The 12,311-nt window shown below is 41.2% G+C and overlaps 1 protein-coding gene across 1 annotated transcript in view; it reads right to left on the bottom strand.

Moving 5' to 3' along the window:
- Positions 1-12,311, bottom strand: part of BRWD1 (bromodomain and WD repeat domain containing 1) — a 130,736-nt gene that overhangs the window by 98,974 nt on the left and 19,451 nt on the right. The window contains exons 5-8 of the mRNA XM_023238732.2: positions 8,334-8,484; positions 6,179-6,277; positions 5,655-5,815; positions 4,333-4,554 (exon numbers count right to left, since the gene is read on the bottom strand). Of these exons, the coding sequence (XP_023094500.2) occupies positions 4,333-4,554; positions 5,655-5,815; positions 6,179-6,277; positions 8,334-8,484 (633 nt within the window). The remainder of the gene's footprint in view (positions 1-4,332; positions 4,555-5,654; positions 5,816-6,178; positions 6,278-8,333; positions 8,485-12,311) is intronic.

Genomic DNA, 12,311 nt, shown 5'->3' with positions numbered 1-12,311 from the left:
AATGAATAAACATTAAAAAAAAAAAAATAGAGCACTTCTTTGGGGTCACCAGAGTAGCTCAGTCGGTTGAGCATCCAACTCGTGGTTTCAGCTCAGGTCATGATCCCAGGGTCACGGGATCGAGCCCTGCATCAGGCTCCAGCGCTGAGCACGGAGCCTGCCTGGGATTCCCTCTCTCCCCCCACTGCCACTGGTGTGTTCTCTCCCTAAGATAAAAAAAAAATAATAATAAAAAATAATAAAGAGCATTTTTTTTTTTTTGTCTATCGACTCCCACTGTTCTACTGAGAAGCTAATCATCAGCCTTACTGCTTATTTTTCCTTTTGGTTACCTTAAGATTTCTCTTTGGCTTTAAAAGGTTTATTGTGATGAAAGGGCACCTGGGTGGCTCAGCTGGTTAAGCGAACGACCCTTGGTTTCAGTTCAGGTCACGATCACATGGTTCGTGACTTCAAGCCCCACGGGGTTCCGCACAGACAGTGCAGAGCCTGCTTGGAATTCTGTCTCTCTCCCTCTCTCTCTGCCCTTCCCCTGCTTGCGCTCTCTCTCTCTCTCTCCCTCAAAAAATAAACTAATTAATTAATTAAACCAAACACAAGTTTTCTGGCCACGTTCACTAGCTGCAGTTTTCCGTAAGTTTACTCTGCTCAGGGTCCTTGGTGCTTCTTCAATCTGTGGCTCTATTTCTTCAGCGCATTTTGCAAACTTCGCAGCTCTTATCGCTTCAAGTGCAGCTCTGCTCCACTCTCTCTTGTCCTGTTTTGTTGTTGTTGTTTTTTTAATTTTTTTTTCAACGTTTTTATTTATTTTTGGGACAGAGAGAGACAAAGCATGAACGGGGGAGGGGCAGAGAGAGAGGAAGACACAGAATCGGAAACAGGCTCCAGGCTCTGAGCCGTCAGCCCAGAGCCCGACGCGGGGCTCGAACTCACGGACCGCGAGATCGTGACCTGGCTGAAGTCGGACGCTTAACCGACTGCGCCACCCAGGCGCCCCTCTCTTGTCCTCTTGTTCAGGAATTCCAAGTACACATGGAATTTCCAGTTGCTGTAATTTTTTTCTATTCTAATTAGTTGCAAACGCAGCTACACATAAATTGTGTAGGTATTTCCAAAATATTTCCTCTCCAATCTTACCAGTGTGTCAAATACTCTACTAAGCTTTTCAGGCACCCCCAGTGGAATCGGCGAATGCCTTACAACTCAAGGCTCCTCTCTCTGCCCTTTCCTTACCTACCATATCTTGACGTTCTAAGTTCTTATTAGTGCCTCACGTATTTCTTCACGAAAGCCACGGGCACCTGGGTGTCCCATTCCGTTGAGTATCCAACTCTTCATTTCAGCTCAGGTCATGATCCCAGGATTGTGAGACTGAGGCTTGCTTTGGGCCGGACATGGAACCCACTTAAGATTCTCTCATTCTCCCTCTGCCACGCTTTCCTGCTCACACACTCTCGCTCCCAAATAAAATAATTTTTAAAATAAAAATAAACAGGGGCGCCTGGGTGGCTCAGTTGGTCAGGTGTCCCAACTTCAGCTCAGGTCATGATCTCATGGTTTGTGACTTCGAGCCCCGCGTCAGGCTCTGTGCTGACAGCTCAGAGCCTGGAGCCTGCTTCGGATTCTGCGTCTCCCTCTCCTTCTGCCCCTCCCCTGCTCACGCTCTGACTCTGTCTTTCAGTAATAAATAAACGTTAAAAAAAAATTTTTTTTTAACAAAAATAAGTAAATAAGTAAAAGAAAGCTAATCCAAACCAGCTATACATTAAGTCTTTTCACTCCTGCGGAATGTTCATTTACTGTTCTTTCAGACAGACAAAAGGTTCTACCTCTGGTTCTACTAATACTAATGTTTTTGAGAATGTAAGTTATATCCAATGACACTACATGATGCTACCCTTAAGCGTGTACACCAAAATACTGACAGTGACTACTTCTAGATGGTAAGATCATGGAGGCTTATTTTCTTATATGCTCATTTTTCTGCAAACGATATTACTTGTACACATTTTCAATATAAATTGGAAGAAAAAAACCTTTACTAAAATTAAAAATGTTTTCTATATGCCAGTAACAACAAAGAACATGAAAAAGATTAATAACTAAAACTGTGTACCTGTTTGTGAACTTTGGTAACCACTGGCAAGCACAGATGACCTCTGATGTAAAAAGCTTACTACCACCCAGACTTCTCAGGTATATTCAGTAGATGATAAACACACGTGGCCCCGTTACCAAAGAATGGGCCTCAGGAAAGACCAGAGCTCCACTTTCACAGTGCGGGACTCCATAATGGTTTTAGGACAGACACCAGCACAGAGTACTAGAAGTTTTCTCATTTGCTGCTATACTGCCTATAAATTCATATGAAATAACAAAACATTAACTATGAAACACAGTCTTCTAGAAAACAATTACACTCCTTGCCTTAAAATAAATAGGTCCACCAAAATCTCGCTTAAACTTTCAAAATATAACACTATCCCGATTACGGTTGTCTTCATTCAAAAATAAGTTTCTTGTCTCTATCCTTCAAGAAAACTGACCGGAAGAGTTTAGGAAAAAAATCTCTCTTGTCACAAGACTTCACACCAAATCTCTTTGGAGACCACTTAGCACAGAGCCTGGGTGAATTCATACCTGAAAATGGAACCAATCCCCCAGTTTTATCCAAATTCAAATCAGAAGTACCAATGTACCTTAAAAGGCCTCACAAGTCATTATCTCCTAACAAAATGTGATTTTCGAAATAATGACCCAAATACACCATTTTCAGTTCCTAATGAACTAATGGAGCTAAGGCAGTATCGTCGATGGCTACTACAGAGAGACTCCCAGACATTCCACGCCTAGAAGAGCGTACACCTCAAGGTGATCAAGCCTTTGGATCAATGATCCTGAAAGTGTAGCCTGAGGAGAAGGAGGAGGAGGAGAACCTGGGAACTTATTAGGAATGCCAATTCTCAGGCTCCACCTCCACCATTTTCAGTCAGGATCTCTGGCGGTGAGGCCTAGCGATCTGTGCTTGAAACAAGGCCTCCACGTGATCCAGGCCTACATTAAACAGAATTACTGCTCTGGATCCAACATCCAAGTTACAGGAAATACAGGGACATATTGAGCTGCTCTACAAGGATATAAGCAGTAACAGCCAAACTGTGGGAACCCAACTCTTTCAACAGAGACACTTACTGTAAAGGGTTTTAAAAGTTGGGCAAGGGAATGCAATTTGTTTTAAGCTTCTTTTTATCGACAGTAACCAATTGTAAGGTATAGGTTTTTTCCGGTTGCTCAAAGTAACTCTATTTATGAGACAAATGGAAATCTGAACATGAAAAAAGGAAGTATGATGATGTTTTGGTTGCTTTTTTTTTTTTTAACGTTTATTTATTTTTGAAAGAGAGAGACGGTGCGAGTAGGGAAAGGGCAGAGAGAGAGGGAGACACAGAATCCGAAGCAGGCTCCAGGCTCTGAGCTGTCAGCACAGAGCCCAACACGGGGCTCGAACTCACGAACCACGAGATCATGACCTGAGCCGAAGTCAGGTGCTTAACCGACTGAGCCACCCAGACGCCCCTGATTGTGTTTTTTAAAAAGAAATCCTCATCTTTTAGAAAGACATACTGAACTACTTACAGAAGATAGGATATGAAATCTAGGATCTGCTTTAGGTACAAAGTGAAGTGGTTGGGGAACAACTAGCCATGGGCACCTAGGGATTCATTATATGAGTCTACTTTGTGTATGTGCAAAATTAGCTTCCACAATAAAGTAAAAAAAATTGTTTAAATATACTTCAACAAATTTAATCAACTCAGCAAAATCCACAGGTTTTAAAGTAGAAAAATCAGGGTGCCCAGGTGGCTCAGTTGGTTGAGCGTCCAACTCTTGATTTCAGCTCAGGTCATGATCCTAAGGTCATGAGATCGAGCCCCACATCGGGCTCTGCAATGAGCATGGAGCCTGCTTAAGATTCTTTCTCTCTCTCCCTTTGTGCCTCTCCCCCACTCACACACTCTCTCTCAAAGAATAAAAAATAAAGTAGAAAAATCATTAATGTAGCCTCAGGTTTGTAAGCGACACTCCCCCAGTTCAATAGTAAGCCTAAAAGAAGCAATATGTCATCCATCATGCCTTCCTGTAAAGCTCTAACTGCATTAGACATTACATCACCCTTCCAAGAGTCATGGAGGTATGATTAATTACACTTCTCTTGGTTACTAAAACAGATCACACAATTGCTAAGCATCTTACTATTTGTCACCTCTGAGGAGAAAGAGTTTCAAAGGAAAAGGAGATCATATACATATATGCACACTGAACCTAGTTTACCTGTAAAGATGTGATTGACCCCGTGTGTCCTTGGAGCACAGCGACCGGGGCACAAGTTCTCAAGCACCACACTCTGATGATCTTATCACAGCTCCCTGCCGCGATCATCGTATTCTCATAGTTGACCGCCATATCTGAAATTTCTGCAGAATGACCTCTTAATGTGGATAATAGGCGGCCATTGTGTGTTGACCAAATCTTCACCAAACAATCATCTGAACCCTAAGAAAAAATATACCCCAAAATAAATGTTAACACAGCAAGTCCTTTACAGCAGTTTTAAAAATACCATTTATATGTCACTTAAATTAAGTATCTCTAACTCCTCTTTCCAACTGTAGAATACTCTATAAATTATGAATCTTACAGTCAGAACACTTACGGAACAATAGTTCTTTTCTTCTTCAAATCACATCTACATAAAGATACTGTGAAGTTTTCATTTCTGTGGACCAGACCACATTATAAATACTATTTTCCCAAAATTGCCTGCCAAATAATGAGCCCAACCAAAAGTTCACCACTCACATATTTCACTTAACAATGGTTAAATGTCAGTTTAGCTCACATCAAGCTAAATAATTTGATACACGTTAGGACAGATATACGGATCACAGGCTGAGTGGAAATCCCAAAAACAACTAAAAAATAATGGGACTAGCACCCTCATTCTAAATAACCAGACAACAGAGTCTCAAATCTGTAGCACCAGCCAACACCCATCTAACTCAGCCCACTTTTGAGTCTCTACTCCGAATCTCACAACTGAAAAAGGAAACTTAAATTTGTGACCCCTTGTAATTTTCCCTTAAAATATTAAAATGGTAAATTAAATTACAAATATTTATGTATAGTTTTATAATAATTGTAAAATAATCTTGCAGTATTCAAGTAATCAATTTCTCTGTATCAATGAGTAATCGATGTATGAATCACCTGTAGAGATTTAGATTTTTATGGAAGTGTTTTGGTTTGTTCTGGTTATTAGACATACTAGAAACATCATTAGCAGGTCTAGAATAGTCTGGAGGGGAAGTTATTAGGTGTGTATATTTTTAAGATCCTTGACAATCAGGCCCATGAACCACAGCTCTACATCAATGTCTCACCAACACCTTAAAGGCCTAGCTACCTGCATCTGAGTCACTTGGGCTACTTAATAAAAATGCAAATTCATGGGCCCCGCATCAAACCCATGGAGTCAAAATCCCTGAGAATAGGAAGCATAGAACCTACATGTTTTAGAAGATTGCCTAGATGATTCTAACCCACACACAAGTGCTCCAGATTGATACCAAATTGAGTTTAAAACATTAACTCACTGTAAAGATTCTATGTCCTGTCCTATCAAATGCTACACAGTAAACAGCAGACAGATGTCCGAGAATCCTTCTGTGCATTTTGATGTGCTGATACATGGTTCCTGGAAATGCTGTGCTAAAAGTGGAACACCCTGTGAGTTGTTTTCCTCGATGTATCTCCACTAGGAAATAAAAACAATGAAAATGGTTAAGGAAGAGCCAATATGTAAAAAAACGAAAAACTCCACAACAATTTCTAGAGGTCACAGAACCTATGTTCCAGAAATCCTAAGGACAGACACAAGTTTCTCCCCAATTCTGTTTTACTATAATCACTATTACGGGCTTACTGCAACAAGATTGTCTTTCATTAATTTTTATTGCGTTTAGGAATAACTTCAGGAAAACCAATTTGGAAACTGGTACTCATCACTACTGAAACACTACTACCAGTATTTCCTTTTAAATTTTAATAGAGCAGTTACAAAACTGGTCAAGAAAGTAAAAAGACTGTTTCGCTCATCTGAAAAGGCAAGCTCACTCACCAAGACTTGGTGGGGAACCATAATTCACCGGCATTTCGGGAGGTCTTCCTCTGTGAAGAGCAGCAAAGGCAGAGCCCTTCCAAACTGTGTGCCTGCAGTCTTTAAAACGAATTTTAGATACACATAAAATCTTGAAAGTTAACCCCAAGAAAGATTTTATAGAATACTTACGTATATTGTAATAAACTGTTTATTCAAAGTTGTACCAACTAATATACTTTAACAGAAAAGCCCTAGAGGTTTATTAGACTATTTCTGAAGGGGGAAAAAAATGAAGACATCTCAGATACAACAACAACAACTAACATCAGCGTAGCACTTTACAATTTACAAAGTGCGTTCCACGTACATGATCTCATTGAATCCTCACAACAACCCTGTGAGGTAGGTATGATCGCCAATGTACAAGTGAGGTAACTGAGGCTCAAAGGTTCCAGGACCTTGAAAGAGATCCTCTGCAAGTGGTTAAGTCTACATGGACCATACAACCAGATCACTGGACTTCCGAGTCCTATTCAATGCCAAGTAAGTTTTTATTTTGCCATGCAGAATCATACCACACAGTATTAGGGATACGAGATCTTAATCACAACTGATCCAACTTTCCAAAAAATGGAAATTTTTGTAAGAAAAATTTGATCTGTATGAAAATCCTTAAAACGTTAACGGAGTTTTAAAATTAATTTTGGCCAATATTACCATGACTTTAATCTCCCTAGGAAATACGAACAAAATCAAATGCCTTTCCTCTTGTTTTGGGATCATGGATAATCCTTTACACAAGAGTACGCATGTAGGATCTGGGAGTCTGAACACTCATTCTCAAGTCCCGTCCCTCTTTGACCTATCGGCAAATACATACGAAGAAACATCATCTGCCCCCCCTAGAGGAGAGAGCAGCAGAGCACAGATTACGCTGGGCCAGAAATCAGCTTCTTCACAAGTGAAAGAGGAAGGGAAGGAAGGCATCACAGAAACCTCTACTGAGCCTCGGGTGCCCCAACCTAACACGCATGTTACGTTTTACATGAATGGATTCATCGCCACCATCATGACCAAAGAGCGGTTACAAGGCATCCTCTCGTGACACTAGTACAAAACAGAGAGATATGGACCCTACCCTAGGGCAGCTGGCTCAAGTCTCTTCTAAGGTCTGCCGGTTCTAAAGCAGTGCTCATCACAAAACAACACGGAGCTTGACACAAGTAAAGAAAACAGAGGGAAACAGGCCATTCGGGGCAACTACTACATAACAGCCTAAAATAGAATAATTACAAGGTGAATAGGAACACAGAGAAGGGAGAGTAAGAACAGTTTCCTGAGCCAAGCCACAGTGTGGCAGGGCCACAGAGCACTAAGAAATGACTAAGGGCGACAAAGCGGTCTGGCATGGAACCAAGAAGGAGGGTTGTTCTTTCTCAGTCAAGCTTTGTACTGGTGGCACACCTAAGAGGTGGCATCACATCAGCAACAGATCTTAAAGATAATCACGGGGGACGAACTGGACGGATGCTCAGGATCCGAAGAGCCAACATTCTTGCCCATCAGCAGTTAGGCCACGTTGTATACATAGATCATATCACATACATGTACTTAGTCTAAGTGATTTATACCAAGCTAACAGGAGAAGAACAACAATTCCAAACATTTTGCTACCACATAACTTTGCAAAAAAATTAAATTGGTGAAAAAAGAACCATGCAATTGTACATTTTTGGTGCTTGTTTTCAAACTGCTCCCAAATTTAGAAAATCACTTCCCCTTATAACAAAGGGCTTTCGGAATCTAAATACCAAATAAAATACTTCTAGCATTTAAAGAGTTTATTAGACACATACAATTACATTCAGTAAAGTTATAAGTGAGCTACAAAATAGAAAATTAAGAACTCACATCAAGAAAACCTCAAACACATCTCAGAATAAATTCAAGCTTTTTCGCTTAACATCTATACCTTTGTCATTTTTTTTAATGCAGAAGGACCCATTAAACACTTACGTAGTAAAATTCAATGTCTATGCTAAATGCAGAGAATTTTATAGTCCACAGCATGGTTTATAGTTACATATCGCCTTTCTTCCACAATGCTTACATTACTTCACAATTATAATTATCATTAAGCTACAAAGCAGAACACTTCTTCAAATTAAGGTACCTTTTGCTGTACGTAGCAAAGACTGCCTTCCTGCACCAAGTAAAGAAGTGACTCTTGAAATACTGGGTGGAATTTCTTTATCCAACATGGGACCAATGCGCTGGCAGATTTGCAACAGATGATCAGGAGCCACATGCTTATTGGACAAGACCTAATTGGAGAGCAAGTTTTTTAAACATTATTTACAATAGCATCAAAAAACATTAAACAGCCAGGGGTAAGTGTGACAAAACATGTGAGAAACATGTACAACGAAAACTATAAATCACTGCTGAGAGACATTAAATAAAGAGCAAACTCATCTGTAGGTTCAAAGCCATCCCAATCAAAATCCAAGCAGGCTGTCTTGTAGAAACTGATTAATTTTATTCTAAAATTCACATTCAAATGTAAGGCGCCTACAAAAGCCAAAGCAGCTTTAAAAAAATACAAAGTTGAGTTATGAAAATAATATCTGACTTCAGGAATCGTTATATAAGGACAACTGATTTCTGACAAAAACACAAAGGAGAAAAGATCATCTTCTCAACAAATGGTGCTGGAACCACTGGATATCCATTTGCCAAAAAGGTTTCTCTTTTAATGAACCTTGATCCATACATCACACCATAAACAAAAACTATCTTAAGACAGATCACGTACCTAAATGTATAATCTACAACTGCAGAACTTATCACAGAAAACCCTGGAGAAAATCATGACCTGAGGTTAGACAAAGATTTCTCATATGACAACAGTCGTACAATCCACATGGCAACCAGCCCATACACTAGACCTCATCAAAATTAACAGCTTCCGTTTTCGTCAAAAGAGCGTGAATACAACAACCCACAGACAAGGAAAATGTTTGCAAAGCATATTATCTGATAAACGACTTGCATCTAGAATCTAAAAAAACTCTCAACACTCAATTATAAAAAAAAAAACAACTAACTTTTAAAAACAGGAGAAAGATTTACACAGACCATCAAACACACATACACACACTCTAACGATGCACAGCACCATTCATTGGTAACAAATTGAAACCATAATGAGATATTACTACACACCTGTTAGAATAGCTAAAATCAAAAGGACCATACCAAGATTGGCAAGAACGTGGAGAAACTGCTGGTGGGAATGTACAATAGCACAACCACTTTGGAAAACAGTTGGCCACTCTTCCCATAGGCAGCCTGGGGTGATCTTTGAAAATGGTTCGCTATTCACTTAACCCAGGAAACCCTACATAATCACACAAATCAAGAGGCTCAAATCCCTGTGTTCACTTCAAGGACCCAGGGGAAACTGCCCAGGCCATCGAGGATATGCATATCCAAAGGACACCACCTTAGAGAAGCAATGTGTGCCCTTCCATCACTGCCATGGTAGAGCTGATAGGTGCACCCAAGGCTGGACACAGTGGGGCTGGACACAGAATCAGTGGTCCAAAAAGAGCGCTCAATTTTTATTTTATTTTTTATTTTTTTTTTCCAACGTTTATTTATTTTTGGGACAGAGTGAGACAGAGCATGAACGGGGGAGGGGCAGAGAGAGAGGGAGACACAGAATCGGAAACAGGCTCCAGGCTCCGAGCCGTCAGCCCAGAGCCCGACGCGGGGCTCGAACTCACGAACCGCGAGATCGTGACCTGGCTGAAGTCGGACGCTTAACCGACTGCGCCACCCAGGCGCCCCGAGAGCGCTCAATTTTTAGTGAACATGCTTAAAAATGCAGAGTCATGCTGAACGTAAGGATGTAGATGATCCTCTGGTCATTGAGCACATCCAGGTAAACAAAGCCTGCAGGACGCAGTATAGAGCTTACAGGGCTCATGGTCAGATTAACCCATAGATGAGCTCTCCCTGCCACACTGAGACGATCCTTACTAAAAGGGCAGACTGCTCCTAAGCTGGAAGAGGAAGCTGCAAAGACGGAAAAGATATCCCAGAAGAAAATGAAGAAACAAAACTTACAGCCTGGGGGTAAATTCTATATAAAATAAATGCAAATAAAAGTTAAAAAAAAAAAAGAGAGAGAGAGAGAGAGAGATAGAAAGAAAACAGTTGGGCAGTTTAATAGCACATATACCTACTGTATTAACCAGCTATTCTATTCCTAGGTATTTACTCAAGAAAAAGAAAAGCACATGTTCATACTAGAAGTCTGTACGTGCACATGGCCCTGCTACGTCTGGCCGCGGGAACAAAGGGCTGTTCTCTACAAATGTCTAAGAGAGTGCCTCCTGCAATTAACTGGTTCACCCATGCCTGGGATGGGCAAATGGCTACTCAAATGCTTAAACTGGCCCCCAAGTACAGCCCAGAGACAAAGCAAGAGAAGGAGAAGAGACTGTTAGTCCAGGCTGAGAAGAGAGCGATCAGGAAAGGGGATGTCCCCTCCAAGAGGCTGCCTGTCCTTCGAGCTGGGGTTAATACTGTCGCCACCCTGGTGGAAAGCAAGAAGGCTTGGCAGGTAGCGACTGCACATGAGGTGGATCCCAGTGAGTGGGCTGTCTCCCTGGCTGCCCTGTGTCCGAAGACGGGGGTCCCTTACCACGTTATCAGAGGAAGGCCAGGCTGGGGTGTCTGGTCCCCAGAAAGACCGGCACCACTGTCACCTTCCCACAGGTTAACTCAGAAGAAAAAGGAGCTCTGGCTAAGCTGCTGGAAGCTATCGGGACCAATGACAATGACAGATACAATGAGACCCGCAATCACTGGGGAGGCAACATCCCGGGTCCAAAGTCAGTGGCTCGCATCGCCAAGGTGAAAAAGGCGAAGCCTAAAAAACCTGGCCCCCAAACTGGGCTAAGTGGACACCATTATATTTTCTGTACAGAAAAGTAATTAAAAGTTCTTTAAAAAAAAAGTTTGCACATGACGGAAACATCTTTCTTGTTAAGATCCCAAAAGTGGACACACCCAAATGGCCACTAACAGGTCACTGGATATACACGTTACGGTGCATCTGTAAAATGGAACACTATCTGGTAATAAAAAAACAAACATATGTGACACATTAATAACACGTGATGACATGGATGAAATCTCAAAATTATGCTGAAAGAAGCCAGAAAAAGAGTACATGTTGTATGGTTTTATTTACACAAAACTCTAGAAAATGCACATTAATCTACAGTGACAGAAAACAGATCAGACGTTGCTGGGGGCAGGGAGCAAAGAAAAGCAGGAGGTATTACAGATGGGTTCTTCAGTGTCACACGCATCCAAAGTCATCAACCTGAACCTTTATAAATGTGTGCAGTTTAAGTCAATTATACTTCAAAACAATAAAAACACGAAAGCTACCGTGTAAGTTAAACTCATGAAGAGGCCTCACGACACCTGATCTGAATGTATCTGCCCTAAACTTTAACACTGCATTAAGGTTCCTCAATCACGAGATGAGGTTTCTCAACTGTGACGTCACCAACGTGTGAGCAAAGACAAAGTGCTGCTCCGGACAGTGCATGTGCGCAGAACACACAGTACTCCTGGCTCCCTTCCGTCCGTGCCGACAGCATTCCCCATGCCACACAACACCAGCAATGCCCCACACATTTTCAAACTCCTGAGAAACGCTGCCCCAAAGAAAACCTGAAACATAGTTCAAGATCTCACTTCTGGTTCTTATGCATTAACTCAAATATAAAACAAGCCTGGATTCGGGGCGCCTGGCAGGCTCAGCCAACAGAGCATGTGACTCTTGGTTCAAGCCCCGCAGTGGGTGTAGAAATTACTTACAAATAAATATTTAAAAAAAAAAAAAGCCCAGATTCAATATAAAGTTTTTGTTCATAAGCACTAGTGACAGAAGAGGCTAAATAAAATATCTTCAACTTTTCAACATGACTTATGTTTCCTACCTTGACAGATATCCCAAGGCAAAACCCCAAAGACCTATCAAAGCTCAGGTAGACATCAAAGTGTTTCATAATACTAATTAGCACTCTTGTGCTTCAAAGTGTCAGCATGTAGAAGTTCCAAATCTATT

Source organism: Felis catus, chromosome C2 (genome assembly GCF_018350175.1).
Source record: "Felis catus isolate Fca126 chromosome C2, F.catus_Fca126_mat1.0, whole genome shotgun sequence".
Classification (NCBI taxonomy): Eukaryota; Metazoa; Chordata; class Mammalia; order Carnivora; family Felidae; genus Felis; species Felis catus.
Note: the sequence above shows the minus strand (reverse complement) of the source record. Positions and strands in the feature narration are given on the sequence as shown.